The 24492-nt window shown below is 39.9% G+C and overlaps 1 protein-coding gene across 2 annotated transcripts; it reads right to left on the reverse strand.

Moving 5' to 3' along the window:
• Positions 1–253: 253 nt before the first annotated feature.
• LOC125707099 (sorting nexin-9-like) lies at positions 254–24492 on the reverse strand. Of its 2 annotated transcripts, none has more exons than XM_048973997.1 (18): positions 24188–24492; positions 17904–17990; positions 16960–17034; positions 14989–15090; positions 10760–10868; positions 9960–10110; positions 9779–9863; positions 9545–9670; positions 9266–9383; positions 8880–9010; positions 8689–8792; positions 8361–8464; positions 7657–7734; positions 7057–7133; positions 4620–4709; positions 4179–4293; positions 2661–2752; positions 254–1153 (listed from the first exon to the last, which is right to left on the reverse strand). In XM_048973997.1, exons 1-18 carry the CDS (start codon positions 24197–24199, stop codon positions 1106–1108), a joined length of 1704 nt encoding a protein of 567 aa, XP_048829954.1. In that variant the 5' UTR covers positions 24200–24492; the 3' UTR covers positions 254–1105. The 2 variants fall into 2 exon arrangements, with proteins under 2 accessions (XP_048829954.1, XP_048829953.1); XM_048973996.1 differs by having other exon boundaries at positions 10760–10901; positions 24188–24491.

A 24492-nucleotide genomic window follows, 5' to 3' on the forward strand; every position in this document is an offset into this window, starting at 1 on the left:
TCCTCCAATGGGTGCCCTTTGAAATCACGGTTCGTTCCGGGGGGAGCTCGCTTTGGCTGCTAACAGCTGTGCCTGGCTTGAAAAACAGAGATAATTAATGTCATTTTACAACTGGAAGGGCACGAAAACAATCGTCACGATTCCCCTCAGAAGCTGAGTGGCAGTAAAAATTGGCTGCCTCAATCGCATGCTGCACAGGTTTGGGGGAAACATTTCTGTGATGCAAAACAGTATCTATTAAAATCAAATACAGTTTGAGAATTGTAATGGTATTACTTTATTTTCTTATATATTAATAACACAGTGATAACTCATAATGACATGATTGTTATACAATTGAAAGGTTAATACAGTTCGTATTTAAAAAGTTTCACAGAGAAACATCACATAGTAGATACTATATATTTATCATTTTTCCAAATCTTTAGAAGTTTTATGACACATGAAATGTAGGCAACTTCAGACCCCCACGATCTCCGAAAGAGCAGAATAGAGTATGATGTCCCATTTGTTAACATAAAAGAAAGGTCACTACTTTAGCATGGCGACAATTTAACTGCAGTGCCACAAGTGATCATGTTAAAAGCACCGAAGCCACCGAAGTAATGCAAAGCACTTTATAAACCATTAATACATACAAGTACAAATATATCAGTTACATTTAAATAATTAGTAATGATTAGGAAAACTAACACACATAAACCTTGGTGTCTCCTGGAGGAATTCCGTTGTCATTTATCATTAGAACCCCTGAGGTAAGAAGTACAGTAAGCATGTTATTTCGAAGCATATACACCTGGACCAGCATGTGAAAATGTTTCTAAATATATTCTCTTTTTTAAACATAACTCTAAATAAAAATGTTTCTTTACAATAACTCCCACTGTAGATGGGTTGTAGATGTAGTTTAGTAGATGGCTTTCTTCCACATACGCTGACTTTTGACCTCTGCAGTGATTTCAGTACCTCCTCTTAAGAAGAACTGGTCTCGGAACAATTACAAAGTGTTTTTGGATAATTTCGAGAACAGAAAATTCTGACATTTACATCATCTTCCCCGCAATAGGGATTTTTCCTTGATGTCCATGTGTACAGTAGATGTCTTCTAGAGTGTGGCAAACTGGTTGAGAGCCTCTCGCAGCTTAACAGCAATCTACAGGAGAGAGACATACTTAAAAGTGAGTTTAAAAGCAGGAGAGGAATATTTATTTCTGAATTGCAAGCACATCCTTTTTAAATGCTGTTGATGAGCCATTACTGTGCTCCTTAAAGAATAAAACATGAAACATAAAAGCAATAAAAAAAACTAAATTTAAGTTTAAACACTTTTAAGTTGCATAACACACCAAGGCACCCATAATGTTCCATTGTGCTGCGATTACTTTTTCCTGCAAATGCAACCAAGGTAGCTGGTTTTTCCTGTTTTAGTTTAAGGTCTCAAACCAGATGCACCTCAACAAATGTATCTACATTACCCAGTATAATATTAATATTATAATATTGTTAAGACAATGTGTGTGTGTGTGGGTTCCTCAATTTGAACTTGACCATTCTGTTCAAAACACAGAGCAGTGAGTCTGTAGAGGTCTTGTAAAAGACAAACAAACAAAAATGAATCAACTGCACAGGAAGTGCTTATACGCCTGCAAGCCAACTACCTGAAACTGTCAATCAGCATAACAAACACTGGCTGTTACAGGTCCCGACATGTTGTTGGAAAGGAAGAAATATTTTAACAGAAATACCTTTCGCAATAACGGCAGCCTGGCTGCCTGTACACAGGAAATGACATTAAACAGCATACTTGGTGCCAGGTTTCTAGGTCAGAACAACTTACAATTACAAAACACATAAAATTGTAAACCCACATGATTTTAGGAAGTATATATAATGTAACTCCGAAATGGGATTTTTAGCACGGAGGTCCGCATAAGTGGAAATTGGCAACATCTTGATCTTGAGTTACCCCCACTCTTCTCGAGTTGGTTTTCATTTCAGGGTGCTAGATTCATGTTTCTGTATTATTTGTAGGGTACAGTAATTTATCATTGGTTGGTGTACTTATTGTTCGTATTTGGCACTACAGTCTGCAGAAGGCATAGAGGAGTTTCACTGTAACGTGTATCCATGACAACAAGCAGGGGAAAAAAAAAAAAAGTCCTGCCAATACTCCTGTACTTTTCACTCCTAAACCATGCACACTGTCAGGATTTGCACTGATCCCCAAATCAACTGAAGAACTGGATCAGCAGGGAAGTCACAGCAGAAACTACTCTTCCCTTCAAAAACAAAACACGGCACTACGAAAAGGTCACATTTTTAACCCCAAACTCATTTTCTCTTCTCATCTTTTCAGCAACAGCAAGATCAAAGAAAAAAATGTTACGTAACCTGTTTTCTGAGGTTCTATTTTCATGTACCAAACAAAATCTATTTACAGGTTTTATCACTAGTGTCTCATTTTAAGTTTTCATTATTTTCCTGTTCATTGTTAGCTTATTGAGTATTTTAATGTCAAGTTGTTTTATTTCTATTTTTTTATTATTTATAGACATATAAAACATAGACAGCTGTAATAACTAAGCAATAGTGCAATTATAATCTTTGTTAAAAGATAATTAATACTTTTGCTTATTCAGAAAATAAGCTTCAGTTCTTACCATTTCATAAAACTTCACCTGTTCCGTCAGGTACAGCTGCATGACCTTATTGTAGTCATGGATACGATTGCTATGGAAATGGTTCATCTCAGCTGGGGGGGGGGCAGAGATCAGTGGTTAGAATGTAGGGTTGCCATCAGATTCCAGCACAATTTAAAAAGCTGCACTGCTACAGATAAAATTCGCTGAACGGGGAAGTTAGCGATCAACAATCAATATTAAAAATATAAATATATTCAGAAAATTATCTTGCACCCCACAATTGTAAAATTACTCATCTACAAAACACATAATAACACATGATTTTAAGAAATATATATATTTTATACTATATATAATTTTAGCATGGAGGTCCCCAGAAGTGGAAATTGACAAAATCTTGATCTTAAGTTACCCCTTGGTTGGTATATTTATTGTTTATATTTGGCACTACAGTCTGCAGAAGGCATAGAGGAGCTTCACTGTAACATGTATCCATGACAACAAGCGGGGAAAGAAAAGTCTTGCAAATACTCCTGTACTTTTCACTCCTAAACCATGCACACTGTCAGGATTTTCACTGATCCCCAAATCAACTGAAGAACTGGATCAGCAGAGAAGTCACAGCAGAAACTACTCTTGCGTTCAAAAACAAAACATGGCACTAGTTGTAAAATTACTCATCTGTACAAACATTTGTACAAAGAATATCTGTGTTTAAAAGATCTACGGAAGATATGCATATACTGTAAAAGATGGCTGCTGGAGGCTCCGTTTTCGCTCTCAGCTACATTCAGCCAGCATTTCCAATTTTGCTGCCCTCTGTCATTGCAGTTGCAATTTTGGATCTGATTTAGTGGACATTCTTCTGCGTAGATTTTCATCCACATAATGTAAAGTAAATAATGACAAAGATTTATCCTGTTCACAAGGATAAATCTCAAATCATCTCATCCATGTCTTTGCTGTCACTAAGTGCTATTCCTTTCGTTTTGGTGCAATTTGCCTCAAAATTTGAAGAGGTCCAGATATTCACCCAGAGAATGTAGAATGTTTGGAAAAGATCAGCCAGATAATTTGTGAATTATCATGCTGAAAAGATCAATTGTCTGAAAAAGATAATACTTTTTCAGTTAATGTGCGAACGGAATTAAATGTCTGAAGCCACCCCATTTTTGCTACCACTATGCAGCACTGCTTCAGTTTTAGGCTAATCTGCTGCAAAATTTGAGTACTTCCAGTTGTTTACCCCTACAATGACCCTGCAAAGTTTGAAAATGATCCATAAAATACTTTTAGAGTTACTGTGTTCAGAAAACCAAGTGTCTCCTACAGTACAACTTGTGAATTATTGATGTCTGTAGGAGCGGCGGATGCAGCGGGCCGGTGCTAAAACCATATATATTCTCTAAAGGCTGGAGAATACAATAATTAGGTAAGTGTATATAAACTAAATACTAAATATTCTAGCTAGTTTATAAGACCTAATCTTATATGTAACATATAACTAGCTTGAATTCTGCCAAATAATGAGCTTACCCTGTAAGGAATACGACATGTTGCTGAGGCGCTTAGCCATGGTGTGCTTGTGCTGAGGGTTAATCTTGTTTGTGGTCACCAATTTATCTGCATCCTTCACTTTCTCTATGGCTGCCTGATGGGGAAAAAAACATTTATATTATATATTTTATATATTATATAGTCAATATTAACTAGAATTGAAAAAAAAAATATATGTATACATGTCCATGCAATTTCATGTCATATTAGCGCAAATGGACATAAAATATGCACGCATTAACGCTAAGACAACAGTCGATTGCTGCATGTATCGCTTTTAAGGGTGAATGGGTACTTTCATACAGTTACAGTATGTCAATCCCTGATTATATCATACCATACATTACACCAAATGCTGTCTCAATGCATTAGTACCATTTCCATCACTTTTAGAGATATATGAAAGAATGTTTATTGTACCTTGTGAATGTTGATGGTGTCTGGAAAGCAGCCGAGGAGACTCTTGTATTCACTGTTAAGCTCCACCAGGAAATGCATATCTTTCTTTGGCTTTAAAAGAATTACAAATGTATTTTTCATAGACTTACAAGAAGCAGAGCATCTTAGATCTGACTGTCAACTTTTTGGGGACTTACAAATATATGCCTGTTGATTAATGATGTGATGAAACAATATATTAGTAATAATGCATTACCAGAAAAAAAATATTAAACATATTAAATGAGAGAAAGGAAAGGAGCACATGCTGGTCACAGCACGTTGACACCCCACCACATAACAAACCATGTCAGGGATGAGAACCGGAGTGCAGCTGTGCAGCGGATGATACCTCAGCACCACACTACGCTGAATGAAACAGTTTGAGTTTTTTTCCAGCGCCGGAGTACCAATCCTGCCACCAACCTCCAAGTTTTCCCTGTAAGTGTCCTTGCTGGGCTGAATGTAGATTAACGTCATACCCAAGATGAAGCAATTGCAGGTTCAGGGCCTTGCTGAAGGGCCCAATGGAGTAGGATCACTTTTGGCATTCATGGGATTCGAATCAGCAACGTTCCATTGCTAGCACAGATAGGCCTGAAGCCAGGCCTGGGGGCGGTGCTCGATGGCGAGCGCCTGGTGGCCAGGCCTGTACCAATGGGGCCTGGTCAGGCACAGCCCGAAGAAGATGGGTCCCCCTTCCAATGGGCTCACCTCCTGTAGGAGTAGGTGTAGTGCGTGTTGGATTGGTAAGTTCTCCCTGGTTAGTTCTATTTGGGGGTGCTGGAAAGGAGGCTCTGTCGGATAGTCGAACCTTGGATTCAGGAGGAGCAGTGTGGTTTTTGCCCTGGCCGTGGAACAGTGGACCAGCTCTATACTCTCAGCAGGGTCCCAAAGGGTGCGTGGGAGTTTGCCCAACCAGTCTACATGTGCTTTGTGGACTTGGAGAAGGCATTCGACCACGGCCCTTGGGGAGTCCTGTGGGGAGTTTCTAGGCGCAGCCAGGGCGTTGAAGGTGTCTGGTTTGGTGACCTCAGGATTAGGTATCTGCTTTTTGCAGATGATGTGGTTCTGTTGGCCTCATTAGACCGCGATCTTCGGCTCTCACTGGAGCAGTTCGCAGTCGAGTGTGAAGCGGGAGATCGACAGGCGGATTGGTGCGGCATCAGCAGTGATGGGGGCCCTGCATTGGTCTGTCATGGTGAAGAAGGAGCTGAGACAAAAGGCAAAGCTCTCGATTTACTAGTCAATCTACGTCCCTACCCTCACCTATGGCCATGACCTATGGGTAGTGACCATAGTAGAGCTGCTGCTCCTCTGCATTGAGAGGAGCCAGATGAGGTGACTCAAGCATCTACTTAGGATGTCTCCTGGACGCCTCCATGGTGAGGTGTTCTGGACATGTCCCACTGGGAGGAGGCCCTAGGGAAGACCCAGGGACTATGTCTCTCGGCTGGCCTGGGAGTGCCTCGGGATTCCCCCTGAGGAGCTGGATGAAGTGGCCGGGAGAGGGAAGTCAGGGTTTCCCTGCTCAGACTGCTGCCCCCGTGACCCGACCTCGGATAAGCGGAAGATAATGGATGGATGGATGAATGGATGGATGGATGGAATTTCACTACAAAAGTTCTTGATGCTCATACATTGCCAGTTAATTTTTTTTTTTTTCTTGAACTGATGTGTAAAGTGCAATACAGAGAGCACTCAAATCAGGGTTAGATCCTTAACAATAAAGTAAACCAAGCAACAGAAATAATTTGGTGCGTCAGTAACCAAATCATATACACTATGTTCTTGGCTACGGCAGAAAATACATGTTGAAGTTGGCTTATTCCTGGATTAGATACGTATATATATGTAAATTTACAAATGATCATTCAGTCCCAAAACTGTATCCTGTGCCTTAATACAGCATGGCCATGCTGCACACATAACGACCAACAAGAAATTTAATACTTATTGTTAAGTACTATACAAGGTGCTCAAACTATCTTCTAACCACTCTTTCTGGTCAGTGTCCTGCGGGCCTATTGGGAGTAATGGCTCAAAACCCAAAATACTCAGGAAAAAGGAAGGTGAGTTAACATCAGGAAACCACTGATAAGCCCAGTTTTTCTTTCTGACAATGATCAAAATATTCCAGCTACATATGAGATTGCGTTTCTTTCCACTTATTTCTTAACATTCGGCTACTATTCCATGATCCATTCCAATGTGCTGGTTAGTGCAGAGGTGTAGACTTCAAGTCCAGAAGTACAAATCCAGACCAAGATTTTGTTTCAACCAACCATTTGAGGTCTTTGTGACTGTGACTCTTTATACTCAACTGGTTGCTTGAAACAAAATCTTGGTCTGGATCTGTAGTCTCTGGAGCTGAAATCTCCACCTCTGGGTAAGTACACAGATGTGCCATTGGAATTACCTGCTCAGAAACAATGTTTGCTATTTCTTCGTACATTTTTCCCGTTGTGGTTAATGCATTTGTGAGTGTCTCCTCTCCTGCCAAAATAATTATGAACAATAAGAAACAACTTTATGGACATTAAACCAGGAATACACTTACATGATATAATATATATTAATATAATATAATATAATATAATATTATATATATATATATATATATATATATATATATATATATATATATATATATATATATATGGTGCTGTTAGAAATGATAGCATTGTCATTTGGTTTGGCTACATCCTGGTCAAAGGCTAGATCCTTTGGTTAAAAGTTCACTAAAAGTACATTTTGTACACTAACAAAAAGAAAATCCAATAAAAAAAACTTCTAACCAAATACTTGACAAATCAGATACATAAAACTTATGTGTTACTACTTCGTAGTTCTAAACAAATTTTATCTGTTTGACTATAGGTTGAGTTGGCGAGATGCACTTAGCTACAACCGTAAGACACGAAAATAGGAATGAGTGTCCAGCTTATATGAGGAAAGTGAAATATCCCAATTCAAGATTGTTTGGTAACTTAAAGTACATTTTCATGTTCTACGGTACCTTGATATCCACTGCTGTTAAAAACCGTGGACAGATTCTGAAAGGCTTTCCCAATCTTCTGGTACTGTTTCGGCAAGGCTTAAAACAAAACATGCATGCAGGGTTATTTGATTCGCCTTGCTGACAATTCCTGAAGGCTACACACGAATTTATTGCATAATAGTATACAGCCTCTATTTGAGTTACGATGGGGTTACGTTCTGACAAACCTATCGAAAAGCAAAAATACCATAAGGCGAAAATGCATTTTAATATAGTATATGTAGCTTAACAGACATCATAGCCTGGTCTAGCCTACCTTAAACATGATTAGAACACTTATATTAGCCTACAGTTTGGCAGAATCATTAACACAAAGCCTTATATATATATATATCTATATATATATAAACTGCTGAATATCTCATGTCATTCATTGACTAATGTACAGAAAGTAAAAAAAAAATGTACCCATCGTGAAGTTATTGTCATTGGGTCTCCATATTGGTGTCCACATTTTACAGTAGTCAACTATCCTATACCGTTTTCTTCATTATTGTGTTTTTGCTGAACATTTGATGCACTTATCTTGAACTACGTATAGTATTATGAGAACCGGATACTATCACTGAAGAAATTTAAAAAGTCTTTATCCGCAGTTTTCTACTAGCTGGCTACGTCATTATCATCCGTGAAGGTCACAGAAGGTCAAAGCAGATACATACGTCCTGTGCATCGTTTCCAGTGATCATGTCCCACAGTGAGCAATTCCTTCACCCTGTCGTCCATTGCTTTGGTGAAGCGGCTGAAAGATTCACACTTCTGTTCTCTTTTACAAAGCAAAATTTAAAAAAAAAATAAAATAAATCAACGCACAGTCAAAAATAGGCATATCTAAAGTGATTCAAGACAACTAGTGGCCAGTCAGACTGGCTGCTTCCACAGCACAATGTAGGACAGTCTACATAAGCTGTCCTACAACTTTACTTATTAGCTGATGATGAAAGAACACTGGTGTCAAGACAAGCTTATTATGACAAAAATCAAGCTCACACTTCATGAACAGCCAATTCTGGCGCTTCTGGCTCTATCAAGGAAAAGGTCATTACGCCCACGGTCTCGTCCTTCTCTGCTCTCCTCTTCCCCGATTTCCATTCCTGTGGTAATAAGACAGAGCGATTCCACATCACCCGAAGCACCTGCCAGAATACAGGTTATCACCCCTGAGAATGTTCTCTACCTACCTTCTCGTCTTTATAGGTGAGGAACAGCTGAAGGACCTCGCTGTCGGATACTATGGGGTGCCTGCACATGCGAGTCATCCATCCTTGGAGCCGCTCCATGCGCAGCTTAATGAATTCCTCCTCAAATCGACCTGACACACAAATGTGGTGTAGTTAGCTAGGACCAAACTGAACCTTTGTGGAACACGTCGCATTCCGAGTACAATTTTTGTGTTCCCATTATGAATACAATGCATGTCCTGAAATACTACATGCAAAGCCATACAGTTCCATTGAGAAATATAAAAATATTTTTCTCTCTACTTATGAAAGATTACATATGAATAAAATCTTTGCTGACCATTGGGAAGGATGACACAGATTAGAAATCACAGAAACTCTGTTACCTGTAACCTGTTTGTCAGGTAAGGAGGGTATGGGAATGACTGACCCAAACTTCTCAAGAAGCCTCTCATATAACCAGTCAAAGTGCTTATATCTGTGATTAACTGGTCTGTTCGTTGTCTGTGATTAAAAAAATGGGTTTTGTGATTTCACTCATATAAAAACATAAACAATTATAGTATACATAAGCTGAACTGAATCTTTTTTTTTCATTTCAAGGAAAAACACAAGCAAAGAAAAATATCTGTATATACAATTAGAAGAATTAGATAAATGCTTACACTAGGTGTAACTTGATATTCAATATAGCTCTTCAAGCCATACATTTTTGAACCCTTTTTGGGGTCCGCAACAACACAGTCCATCTGCACAGGTGGATATAACCAGACTGGACCTACTTCCCCCATCTAAGGAAGAAAGAAATGACACAGCATTCAGCGACAGTCGCTATTCCCAGCACTGGTAGAGAAGACGATGTTCTTTGACAGAGTAGTGAATACAGCAATCAGACATACACAGACTGATATCTTGTCTTTTCCCCTCGGTGGTAAATTTGCAAGAAGGAAGACTTCTGGACCAGACCTAGAGAAACTAGGGAATCTGTCAGGGGGAAAGTCACATGCTTTAGTTCAATTAGCATTAACAGTACAATTTACAGTACTCATGGTGGTAACAAGAGTAAGCTGCTTCTCATACTTGTTCAGGTTAATTTTCTTTGAGGCGCCTTGTGCCTCTCCTTTGTAAGAACCACCTGTTTCCTCAACCTCGGGCTCCGGCTCCGCAGAGCCTGGGCCTGGCGAGTTGAAGTCGTCCCACTCGTCGTCCCACTCGTCGTCATCCATGGCCCCTGAAGGAAACCCAACAAACAATCTTCAAGACCAATCCCTCCTTCCCGGACTGGGCTGCAGTACAAACTCTAATTAGTCCATTAAAACATTAAATGCAAAAATACACAGACATCGTTTCTTAATAAATTCAATCGTTTTATGAACAAAAGAATACGAACAGTTTTCTTCCTCCACCCAAAGCATCTCACATTCTGACCCATATATACTGTTTGCCGGACTAAACTTCTTAGTCCTGTGTCAGTTAAATACAATTTAATGCTCTCTGCAGAATTCCATATCAGAGGCACGTGGTTCACATTACCGGTAAAAACATGTGAAACAGAATTAAGCAGATGAGAAAGGCAGAGTTCAGCAAATTTAGAGTGTTCCACTGTTAATTAAACATGTAAAACCCTTTCAGTGTAGAAATTGTGAATTCATCACTTACACCTTTAAGCATTTCACTCATAAATAATATCTTATCAAAACGTTTACGTGCCTGAAAAACAAAACTGAGTGTCACCAGGTAGACTATTCTGTAAAGGGACCAATGTAAAAACGAGAATGAAAGGGCCGTCTGCTCAAATCTTGATAGGGCTGTATGAAGTACAGTGAAGTTAAATGAAAATATAATGGTAAACACTGACTATACTCTCTTCTGCTTCTTACCTGGGCCCTGGTAGGCTTGTGGGTGTTCCAGCGCAGTCCAGCTGTTCCTTGCATATGATTGCCGAGCCGCTGAGCCGCTCAGTCTGGAGTCCTGCTCATTGACTGTGTTCTGGGGAGACCAGGGGTCGTTGCCATTGCTCATCTGCAATTATTTATAGATTTGTTTGTTTGTTTATTTCAACAGAACAAGAAAATAGAGGGGGTGTCGCAGTGGTTAGCATGGTTGCCTCACACCTTTGGAGACCAGCGTTCGAGTCTCTGCCTTAGCCCTACACGAGTGAAGTTTGCTTGTTCTCCGTGTTTCATGACTGGATTTCTTTAAGGTACTCTAAATTCCCCCTACATCCCGAGAACATGCTAAGGTGAAACAGAGTTACCCAATTGTCCATAGGAAGTGATTCTGTTTTACAAGTTTTTGCCAAATTGTCCGTAGGTGTGAATGGTGTGTGTGTGTGTGTGTGTGTGCCCGCCCTGTGATGGGTTGGCGCCCCATCCTAGGTTATTCCCTGATTTGCGGCAATAGTTTCAGGGATGGGCGGTGGACCCCTGTGACCCTGCTTAAGAGAAGCCGTTATGGAATATGGATGGATGGATGGATGGATGGATGTCCTGGAATATGCTGGTTTTACTGTTATAACGGTATTTCCATTATTTCATAAAGACAGAACCCATTTCCCATGGCAACAGATAGTGAGAAACCCAAGTGGAAGAAGTGGAAGTAGTAAATTGTCATTGTAGACACACCAAAGCACACAACAATGAAATGTATCCTCTGCGTTTAACCTACATGTGACATAGCAGTGACCAGCCATTTCTTAGTGCCCAGGGAGCAGTGTGTGGGGAGGGACCTTGTTCAAGGTACCTGAGCAGGACCTTGCTGGTCAGGGATTCAAACCAGCAAGCTTCTAATCACAAGCACACCTTTTATTAGGACACCACTGCCCAGATAATATAATAAAAGAAGCCATCTATAAACTGTATAACTTAACCTTAAAACAAGTGAATAAACTCTTTTATTTTAAATATAATTAATAATTTTAAATTCTTTGTTCTACTCAAAAACCCATCCCCTCCAACCCCAACCCCTCACTTCAACAAAGCTGAAAAATGGGCTTCACCTTAATATCGAGCAATTTTACTGGCTAACCTATATATCAGTCAAGCCCTACAATAAATACAATTAAAGTGATTTAATAGCTCAGACACCTGTATCACTATAAAGTATTAATGAAGTTAGAGGGGAATATGCAAAAGGTCTGTCCTTCACCAGCAGAAAAACGAAAAGGACTTGAATTTTCAAATGCCGTGGCGGATTTGTAAGTAAAAGCTCAGGGTTTCTTAATATATATGATGCTTCCATTTCAGAAATAAGAAAAAAGAATCCCCTCTATCCAATTAATTATTCTGAGGAGCAAAGCATAAAAAAGCCATGGAGAACTATCAATATGAGCTTAATCTTTTTATTTTCTGAGTGAAAAACTGCACAAATACTACCAAGGTCTTCCGGATGCTCGTGCCCATCTTTGAGGACAAAAGGCAAATTCCTGGTGCATGTCTTTACTTGTGTTCAGCCTGAGTATAGCTGAATAGGCTGCAGCTCTTAAATGCTCTCCCAGGGTTCGTTTGCTTGTATGACACATTCTTAATGGTAAGTCCCAACAACAGATCTGGCCTTGATGCAACAAAAGCATAGGCGAGCAACCACAGCACACAAGCCATCGTACATTCTGCGGAATACAAACAACACAGCAAAGCATCATCGGGAGGCTAGGCTTATATTCAAAATGAGGCTAACGTACAATATTACATTTTACCATAAAGCCACAGGAAATCTTTATGTGCAGGGATCGACATAACCGGTACGCATTCGCCTTTAAAAGCGATACGTATGGCAATCGATTGTTGTAATAGCGTAAATGCATATGACACACCAGCCCACCAGCCAATTGCCAGGTTTAGTAGGGAAATCTGCAGTCTGTGTTGCGGACTGGCCCTCCAGAACCAGAATTGGAGAACCCTAATCTGGGGTGTCAGTTACTGGTCTGGATCCTGATCTTCCCCTCTGTGGATCCTTTATGTTCTGTGTGCCTTTAGTCTTGATTTTCCTTCAAGTTAATTGTTTGTGGGCAGCCTGTGATGAACTAGCATCCTATCCAGGTGGTATCGTGAAACCTGCCTCCCAGGATAGGCAGTGTCACCTGACTGACTGAACAAAGAATAGCTGAAATTGGATAGATGAACACGCCTTATGCATTCATCTGATATACACTGTAGATTTCATTTTCATGTTCTTTCAAAAGAATATAAGATCTAGAAAAGCCCCACAAGGCTGACAGACGAAGAAATTGACATTCTTCACACAAAAAGCTCCGTAATTACGCCAGTGCTTTGAGGAAACTGTTTGGTATTGGGTTTGCATACAAGAATGAAGCAATGAGGTTTTTAAACATCTTTCAAGGTCATGTACTTTATGTAAAACAAATGATGGTCAAACAGGGACAACTATGAAAATGCATGCTAATCTGGCAGGAAAACCTGGACTAAACTGCAATGAAATACAGGTATCTATGATTGATAGTCGCGTTTTTAAACATTTATGATCGTCTGAAATCAATATTCATTTGAACTGAATGGATTTGACAGCTTTTTTAAAAAAATAAACTTTTTTTTATAAAGAATAATCACCTACTCAAGCGCACGATGGTCTAAAAAGATAATTTCCTGTGTGTACATCCATAGTGGTGCACGCCCATTCATTCTCAGCGATGTCCCTTAATCCTGAGCAATAATGAATGGGGGGGGGGGGGGTGCTTACAGATGTCATGTTGCCTTGAGTGTGGTACTATGGGGATGGAAAAATGCGTCAGAGGGCAGATACAATACAAACAGGAACGTGGTGTGGACTGATTGGGTCACACACGTCATGTTCTGACTGAAGGGCAGGCGCGGGACATGTGTCTGGTTCAGTGGGCACGGAAAAAACAGAAAGGTGTGCTTCTGACCGGAGATTTAGCCTAAATGCATGGGTCTTAATCACTAACATTTGTTGGAAGACACTAGTATGGTACTATAATCTCCCAAAACAAAAGTACATTAACTGCCATTACCCTCATTCTGACAGCTTTATGCTTTGTGCTAGCGTTTAGGCAAGTAAAAAATGCGTTCTATATATATTCTGTGTACGCCGTTTGCATGCTCTCCCCGCGCTTGTGATAATTTCCTCTGGATACCTCTTGTTCCTCCCACAGTCCAGAATATGCAGTTCAGGCAAATCACCCAGGGAGCTATTTTTACTGGCCTGCATGACCATTAACATAAAATAATACTAATAATAATAAAAAAAACAAGTCTTATGTTCAAGTTCCACGAATAATCGCAAATATAAGGGCTACTGCAGACATATTCAAGCCCTCCACAATATATAATTTCCCCAGCACAACCTAAAAGCTACTCTGGAATGGATATGCATGCAGTCTACAATCAGTTCAGTTGTATATGATATACTGGTACATGCTGTAAACACATACACAAATGATGATGTCATACCGGCAGTGCCACGGCACCTCAAGTATTTGCATACCATTGAAAGAAAACATAGATAAGAGACTCCAGTCATATGACACTGTCATGCTCAAACAACTACATATGTTTACGTGTGTATAGCATTAACGATATATCGCTTGCAGCGATTTTCAGGAAATAGGCTGTCAAAGAATAACAAAACTGAATGAGATGCTCATGATGTGTGGATGCTCATTAAGCAAAAGAAAACAAATAAAGATGTGTTCATCTGCTGTTGATACCGCTAGACCATACAAAATGCGTTTTTATCTTATTTCTGTGAATGGGAAATGTGCTTTTGGCTAGTCTTGGCTTTTTCTTTGTTTAAATGGGTGGCGTAATTCATAGGCATCGACCTTCGTTGCATAACTTGACATTTCACAGTGAAACTACTGGATGATCTGTCTTGTGTTTATCGAAAAGGCGTGTAGAGGCAACACTGCTCAGCTCTGCCTACACTTAAGAACAGTCATGTTAACAGAATCTAAATCAATTTTATCCTCATTACTGCATATAAATATATCAGGATTTTTATGTAACCACCTTAATGTGCTAATACTCTTTGTGTGAGTAGTTCTGATGCAAATTACTGTATGGAACATCATGATCTCAGGTAACTGTGCCAACCTTCTGTCATGTGCAAAAGGTCTAGTGTCCAGATGCAGTACCTGATTACTGCTGGTGCCGCTAGTCGCTGTACATGCGAATGGATCGAAGACCGACTGAGCGGAGGGGGCGAATCTGCCACTCCCTGGAGCTGCATTCTTGACCTGGGGTGGGGGGGGGGAAGAGAGAGAGAGAGAGAGAGAGAGAGTATAAGTGAGTGAGAGAGCAAAACATAATGTTTGAACACAAATACTGTACTGTTTGTATTCCAAATTCTTTCCTTGTTAATCATTAATGAAGTGAATTACTGGTAACACTGTTACATTTAAATAGAATATTAAGGGTAACATTGTAACTGGCTTTTACAGACAATTGAAAGCCTTGATAAATACTCCATTAATAAAATGAAAACTGCATCTTTCATGCCAATGATTTTTGATGATAAATCAGGTTTGAATGTGAACTGGCTACGACATAACAAATACATGCACAGATTTGGAAGGCAATGTTTCTATGACAGATATCTGTGAAGGAAATGGTGAAGAGGAAGTACAAATGATTTGTTTTGTGGTGCTTGTTTTGACAGAGCTTCTTTTGGCTTTTAATGAAGTAACATACACATAGTTCTTTCATGAATCTAATCAAAAGCACTGAATTTATTATTCTCACTATGGCATGAGGCATTCAAAATATTACTGATGTTACTATTTAAACTGATATATAATTATACAAATTAAAAGTTTATTACGCTTTCATTTCACCATCAGCTAACAAATTAATAAAATGATTTTGACTAGGTTCAGCTATGACTGTTCAGTAATCAGAGACCTTTGGCCAAATTCAGAAGGTCAGAAAATTCTGTAACAGTCCAGGACAAGACCAAGGACTCCATAGTATACTATCTTGTTGAATACTTTCCATATCACCAGGAAGTGTCAGGAAAATTTACTTCCTGTAGCTGTGAGCTCCGCTTTCATCTCACTATGACACTTTCCTTCGGACTCCCCCCGCCCCCCCCCGCCCCCCCCCCGCCCCCCCGCCGGATGGTTTACAGGTCCACAAAGCCAATATCCCAGTGTGGCTAAAACGTGCATAATAGGATTCATTCATGGCATGTTTATACGCCGGTTGTTTCCCAGCCTGGTCCTCGGGGATCCACAGACAGTCCACTTCTTCACCTTCTACTGGGAGCTGGGAGGGAGCAAAAACGTGGACTGTCTGCCGGTGCCCGAGGACCGGGGCTGGGAAACACTGTTACTGTTTATACTGTTGTGTTTGCAGTGAACAGGGTGGAACAGAACAGCATGGAGATCAGGGTTACAGCTGTCAGTGCCAACAGGGGCTGACTGTTTACATAGATGCTGGGGATGCATAAAATCAGCAGCACAGCAATATGAAAGTGAAACTGCTTTGAATTAGACGGTACTAATACATAAGCACTGGACAAAACTCTTAAAAGACGCTTGTTATTCTTTTGAATAGTTTTTTTATCTATATATTAGATTTATATCTTTATATTACTTAAGAAATTAAATGTATCATTTAAAGAAAGGTAAAGATGTTCTGAAGCAGATTTTTTACATGTATGTCATTTTAGTAAATGTGTCTTAATTGTAAACAAGTGCTCATCCAATCACTGTCCAGTGGGTGTAGGGCTCAGGCTGGTGATCGCAGAATGTAGGGCGGTGTGCATGCCGGACAGGACACCTGTCCATTGCAGGGGAGCTCACAGAGAAACAAGGTCACATGCTCATAGGAAATCGGGAACTGGGTATTTTTGGACTGTAAGCAGGAACCCAGAAACACTCAGAGGAAACCCAAACAAAAGCAAGGGAACAGCATGTGAATCTGAAAGTGCAGCTACCCTGCAGGTGTAAACAGCGCCCTGGCAGTACATTCTTTGTATAATGCATTCTGTATAAAGAAAGCATGACGTCATCGTGCTACCATATTAAACTGTGATCAGTGACAGAGACCGCACTACGACGGATTACAGGAAATACACAAGAGGAGTCTACATTTGATTTTCTTACCTCAATATATTCCTCTGGAACCAGTCCAGTTTCCCCTTGAGAATTCCGGACTTCAATCCACCCCCCACCTATATTCTGAAAGGGAACCCGTGTAAGACGTCCTTGTAAAAGTTTTCATTTAGTCAAACATTTTTAAATGCACATAAAAAAGTGCAACAAAACGCTTATTATTTCATATAAAAGCATTTACTTTAATATCATGGTCAAGGATGTAACATTCATTCCCCTAATGGGATTTCATTCATCAACATCAGCTGTTTTGTATGTCGTACTATTATTGTAGGTACACATAATAATAATAATAATAATAGTAATAATAATAATAAAATAATAATAGCAGTTATTATTTATTATTATTATTATTATTATTATTATTATTATTATTGATACTTTATGATCCCTGTTGGGAAATTTTCTTGTTGCCTCCCCTATTTTGCTTGCATTGGTCAGAGCAAGTTGGCCACAAAGGGCAGCCACCGGTTGCAGCGCCCAGGGACCTGGGGTCTAACAGCCTTGCTCAAGGAACTGGAGACATGCCAAGGTCGGGCTGGACCAGCCGCCTTCTGATCACCGGCGTGGACGCTTAGCCCTCTGTGCCACACCTTGGCCCCTAGTGTGATGATTTTTAGGCACAACCAATGTCCCAGGTTTTAAATAAGTACATTTGATTTACTTAGAAAACGTTTTTACCCAAAGAGATGTACATCAAGACAGCAGTGTCAGACAGATCCCAAAGCAATTAATTTAAAGGTCTTGCGGGTCCCAGTAAAGGCATCGATCTGCTAACACTGGGATTTGAATCGGTAACCTCCCAGTAACAGGTAGCCTCCTAACCTACTGAGTCACATCCCTCCCGACCCCATATACAACAGCCAATCGCATCATGCCCATATACAGCAGCCAATTGCATCATGCCCGTGTGACACGACTCTGTAACCTCTCACCTGGTTGGTAATGGTGACTGTTTCACCCTCTTTTATCGTCAGCTCATTGTTCCCGGGTTCCGCAGTAAAGTCGTACAAAACCAGAGCCTTCCCACAGATGAGAAAAAGGACAAGATAACAGTGATCATGCATCAGCGTGGAGCCTGACAAACAAACTCAGGTAACGCCAAAAGAAGCACTGACACAATACACAACAAAGGGCATTGAGGATTAATCAACCTACAGTAGCATGAGACCCATGTCACATTTTAATGAGGTCAATTCACTGTTCGTAATAATAATAAAATCATTTTAATTCAGACATGTACTTTGAAAAATACTATTTGATTCTAAATATAAATGACTGTTTTTCAGTAAATTCACAATAGCAACTTAAATTTCAACAACTCTAATAAATTGGAAAATTTATTTCATTGGAAAGACTGATCTATATACACACTATATATGTGTGTGTGTGTGTGTGTGGAAGGTTCCAGAGATGTCATCAGTTTAGAAATGCTTGAATTTAATCACATGACCAACATCACACACACACACACACACACACACACACACACAAGTAGCAATGAGCAGTGAGGGAAATATTTATTTGACCCTCTGCTGAATTAAGAACAACATTAAGGTCATGGGGGGCCCTAGCCAGTATCCGGACTTTAATCCCATAGAAAACCTATGGAGGGAACTCAAGCTTCATCTATCCAAATGACATCCTAAAAACTTTAAAGATTTGAAGGAGATCTGCAAAGAGTGGATGAAAATTCCTGATGATCTGTATGCAATCCTGGTGACCGACTGCAAGAAACGTCAGACAGCCGTGCTTGCAAACAATGGTTATTCCACCAAGCAGTAAAGCACGTATTCTAAGAGATCAAATACCCTAGATAAATGACAAATTGGTTTGTAACTGTTACATAATGATTTTTTTTCTTGCTTGTTTTGTTAATAATATATCTCTTGCTGTTTAAATAAATATACCAGTGAAATTACAGACTGTATAAATTTCATTCCCATCACTAACTATCTACACAGTCGACCACGCCCCCGAAGTAGGGGGTCCTGTGGGGGGTTTCTCACCTGTGACCATTTTCAGATGGCAATATATCAAAGAATAAATGGTTATTTAGAATGAATTTGCATCTGCTTACAGTATCTTCCTCAAATAACAAAAATATAAAAGAATATTGGATGTAGGTGTGGTGGTGACGCCACAGCTTGGGGTCAAAATCCAAAAGAAGTGAACCAAAAACTGATTTTTGCAGGTCCATAGCTTTGACGTCCTTCCCCCGAGTTCCCCTTAATTTTAAATTCTGAAAGAGCAGGGAAAAGTAAACCAGGAGAGCAATTTCAGCTCTCTAGCATGCTTAGAAATGAAGATATGGTCTCCTGAAAACCCTTACAAATTATATGCGCGATTCGCGAGTGCAAAAAAGGGGCGTGGCACCCAAATTTGAAAGGGCCATAACTTTGGACGGCATCAGAATTTTTCAATAAAACTTGGGGAATTTTCAGTGTTCTCTATAAGTATCAAAATACCAAGTTTTCATCAAAATCAGGAATGATGCCCATGGAGCCCCTAAATGGTTTGGCATGAACTGACCCATATGTGTGTGTGTGTATATATACAGTATATATACATACATACATACACACACACACAAACACACAGTTGAGGACAAAATTATTAGCCCCCCCCCCCATGAAATTTGAAGTTTCTTCAAGATTTTCCAAAGTGCATTTTTAACAGAGCGAGGAATTTTCAACATAGCATTTCTGAACATATTAGTTTTCTTTAGAAGGAATACATTTTTATATTTGCACACAATAGCAGAATTATTTCAGAAAAACAAAAATGACCAGGGACAATATTATTAGCCCCCCTTTAAGAAATGACAATTTATTGAGCCATTGCACAAGTCACTTATGTATAACGATGTGCTTTAACTTCACAGGTGATTTAACTTAACAATTAAGTTAAAACTGAAGGTATAAAACTGAGTGTGAAATCCTCAGTAAGGGTCATTCAGCTGTAGTCTGAGGAAGCACTATCCCAAAACAAAAGAAATCAGCTTGGAAAACAATTGTTGATGCACACAAAGTAGGAGAAGGAATACAAAGTTGTCACAGCGTTTCCAAGTGTCAGGAACTGGAGGGAGAAGTACATTCCAGAAATTCAAAGAGAGCCACACAGTACAGAACAAGCCTGACAGAGGTAGGAAGCAAAAGATTTCAAAGATCCTGGAAAGGAAACTAGTGAGAGATGCGTCTAAAGACCCTAGAACAACTGCGAAAACATTAAAGAATGACTTGGCCAAGTCGGGAATTGTGGTCTCAAAGAAGACAATCACTAGAGCTCTGCATAGGAATGGACTTCGAGGTTGCAGACCAAGGAGGACTCCACTTTTGCAGAAGAGACACCTTCAAGCCAGACTAAAGTATTCTCAGGACAACATGGAGAAAGATGATGCATACTGGAGGCATGTCCTATGGTCAGATGAGACTAAACTATAGCTCTTTGGCCATAGAGACACTGCGTATGTTTGGAGGAGGAAGGGAGAGGCGTACAACCCAAAGAACACCGTCCCCATAGTGAAACACGGCGGTGGGAGCATTACGCTGTGGGGATGCTTCAGTGCATCAGGAACTGGAAATCCTGTCAAGGTGGAAGGAATTATGAAGAAAGAAATATATGTGGAGATCTTAAAAGAATGGGTCTGGGTCGTTGCTTCGTCTTCCAACACGACAACGATCCCAAACATACGTCTCTGCGGGTGAAGAACTATCTCCAGAAGACCAAAGTGAACGTAATGGAGTGGCCTGCACAAAGCTCTGACTTAAATCCAACAGAAACTCTGTGGGGTGAACTAAAGAAGAAGGTCCATGCCAGAAGGCCATCAAATCTGGAAGAGCTTGAGAAGAATGGGCTGGGATTCCTCTGACCTGTCAGAGACTTGTTGAAAATTACAACAAGCGACTGCAGGCAAAAAGGATACACAACTGACTATTAATATCCGAAGGGCTAATAATTTTGACCATGGTAGTTTTTGGTTTCTGTGTGAAAAGTAAAATAATGAGCATTCAAAATAAAACAGATGTCAAAAAAAGCCATGTGGAATATATATATATATATATATATATATATATATATATATATATATATATATAAACTACATGTATATACATTTATAAACACATATATGATGCTACTTTTATAAACATTTATAAATATATATAATTGTACTTTCATCGAAAGCAACTTAGCTCATTGTCCTTACTATCCACACAATAAGATCGATGACACAGACAGCCTGGAATAAAATAGGAGTGAAGTGCATTGCATCATCCCTAATGGCAAACTGGCAAATGAGGATCCAAGAACAAGCTGAACAAGTTGGACTGGATCACCACTGCTGCCTGTGACACGGTTACGCCCTTAATCAAGCAGAGTTTCCTCCCCTTACAGTAAGAATAATCAACCAGAGTCAACGAAACTACAAATGACAAAGAAAAAATAGTCACTGACAGACTTTCCAATCAGATTTCCAATTAATAATACTAATACCACTGCTACTCGGCATCGCACAGGAATATTCCAGACACTGCAGTCCAGAGAGACATGCAGTTATGCTAGCTGGCTTATCTAAATCGCCATCATTTGCCATAATAATTTGCATATTTATTCTCTGTGATGCACTGACCTCACGTGCAGGGTGAACCTCAGCCTTGTGACCCTCTTTCCCAAGACTAATGAGTATTAGTAATTGGAAGACGGATGGATTGATGATTATTATGATTATTGCAACAGTTACGGTTACTGAGCAGGATGTGTATTCATAAAGAATAGGCTGCATAACGGCTGGGAATTTCGTTCTCCCTACAGCACTTGAAGCCACATCCCTTGGGGACAGTTTGGTTATGCCAAGGCTGTCTATTGGCCAGGTCCATTACTGCTCTGCAAAACAAAGTCATGGACTAAGACCTAATTTCAAATTGTCATTGGTGAACAGAAGTGGAGATTTCAGGCCCAGAAAGTAAAAATCCAAACCAGGATTTTGTTTCAACCAACCAGTGGAGTACTCTGTGACTATGACTCTTTATACTCAACTGGTTGGTTGAAACAAAATCCTGGTTTGGATTTTTACTTTCTGGACCTGAAATGTCCACTTCTGTTCACCAATGACAATTTGAAATTAGGTCTTAGTCCATGACTTTATTTCCTGATATTTCCACCTGTCCAGTCTTATATATACTTAAGCACAAACAGTATTTTATTGTATCTATTCAAAGAGAAATATCTATTCATCTGTCTTCTATCCACTTAGTCTCATCAGAGCCCTATCATAGGCAGCACAGGGCACACGGCTGGGGTACACCCTGGACGGGATGCCAGTCCATCACAGGGCACAAGACCAGGGTACACACTGGACGGGATGCCAGTCCATCACAGGGCACAAGACCAGGGTACACACTGGACAGGATGCCAGTCCTTCACAGGGCACACGGCTGGGGTACACCCTGGACGGGATGCCAGTCCTTCACAGGGCACAAGGACAGGGGTACACCCTGGACGGGATGCCAGTCCATCACAGGGCACAAGACCAGGGTACACACTGGACAGGATGCTAGTCCATCACAAGGCACACGGCTGGGGTACACCCTGGATGGGATGCCAGTCCATCACAAGGCACACATGCACGCACATACACACACACAAAAGGCACACATATAGACACACACACACCCATACAGACAGACAGAGCAAAGGTGGGATTTAAATTCAGTGTGCTTCCCATTAGGGCTGCCTGATTATGGCAAAAATCATAATCAGAATTATTTTGGTCAATTTGGTAATCACATTTATTTAACATGATTACTCACTGACTTTGGAAATACCATGCATTTATTGAACTTAGATTTTTAAATATTGGATTTTTAACAGTAGATTTCCTTGAACTCAAAATATAATTCAACAACACAAGACAAAACGGAGCATTATGGCGAAACCTAATGTGGCAGAATAATAGTTTTATTGCGATTATTTTGTTTTAGTTAGCGTTGGAAGCCAAAATCGTAATTTAAATTAAAACTCAATTCATTAAATTAATTGTCCAGCCCTACCACCCACCGTTCCAATGAGAATGAATAACAATAAATTTGTCTAGCGTTAATTTACTGAAATATATCTTAGCAGTCTGGCGCATTCGCACATATGCACATTTCAAGCAATCACCGTAAGCTGAAAGCGGTCCCTGTCTCCCAGTCAAGGCCCTGCCATGAGCGATGTCCGATTTATTAATTTCCTCTTGCACCCATGGATGGTTACACTAGAGAGTGGCCCTAAAATGAACGTTTTCAACGGAGCCTGGCTCACATTCATAAACATGGCATTTGGTTTTCAGTTTCAAATCAGCTGCACCAAGGGCTTCCATTTAATTTAATCCTGGCCAGTTGTAAAAGTCAATTTTTAGAGCTGTGCCGAAAGGTGCAGGACCAAAGGGGTGGGAAAAGGTCAATTGTCTATAACCTTTTCTTAGACTGCGTGACCAGTGTTCCCCTTTCACGAAATCGATCATCCTGCACCATTCCTTTACATGCGGTATCCAAATAGCATCTCTGATCCTTTCCAAAGTGCCAGGCGAGGGTGTTAATCTTTTCACTCAACGTAATTAGGGGTGGGGAAAACGCTGAATAAGTGTGACAAACGCCCTTATGCTAAAATAAAAACACAGACTTCGATAAAGAACAACGAATATTAAAAATAATATTCAGATTCTATACATCAAAAGGTCTGCTTTGTATGGTCTTTATATGCACACAGTGCGCTTTTGAATGATAATTATGTAATTAATGGCAGTTTACGGTCATTGTTCAGCATCTATCCATTTAAACGTTCACTCTTGTCAGGGTCGCAAGTGTTATTCAATATTACAATTCTTACGTGTAATCCTAATAATGCTCTGAAACTACGGTAATGCACAAATGCACTACATATCCCAGAGTTCCCTGTGCGGCGCCAATGGTTAGGATATGCAACATACAAATATTTACATTTTATGTAAAACAAATACATTCGTTTCAATGCGAGGGCTTAGAGAATAAATAACGATAACAAAAACTATTAACTCAAAGTACAACTAAGTAAGGCTTAATCCAGTGGGCACCCAGCAAAACGTGAAACTAAAGAAAGTTTAGTAAAGTCAGTGATCTTAGTTAAACACCATCGTAGGCACTAAAATGAATAAATATATAAGAGAACGTGCAATTATTATTAAATAGGTTTCTCCTACCTTAATTGCCATTGTAGTTGCATTTATTTGTCGTATTTAAACCTTGCTGTAAAGATCGTTTTATCGATTCCTCAAGCATGCATTTCTTTCTCAATTGGCAATAACAAGGTAGAACCGTCAGACTGGCTTAACATTCAATAAAAAGCAGATGTGCCCATCTCGATTACAAGAGAGTAGACTTTTCCCCCTTAATGTTTCTTCATTTGACAGACTCTCCAGCTTTTAGGCTTAATTCAGTGAGTTTTGACCGCTTGGTTGTAACCTAAGTTGCAGCAACACCACCTTCTTGGACGGAGCAATGAAAC

The sequence above is a fragment of the Brienomyrus brachyistius genome, chromosome 14 (assembly GCF_023856365.1).
Source record: "Brienomyrus brachyistius isolate T26 chromosome 14, BBRACH_0.4, whole genome shotgun sequence".
NCBI lineage: Eukaryota > Metazoa > Chordata > Actinopteri > Osteoglossiformes > Mormyridae > Brienomyrus > Brienomyrus brachyistius.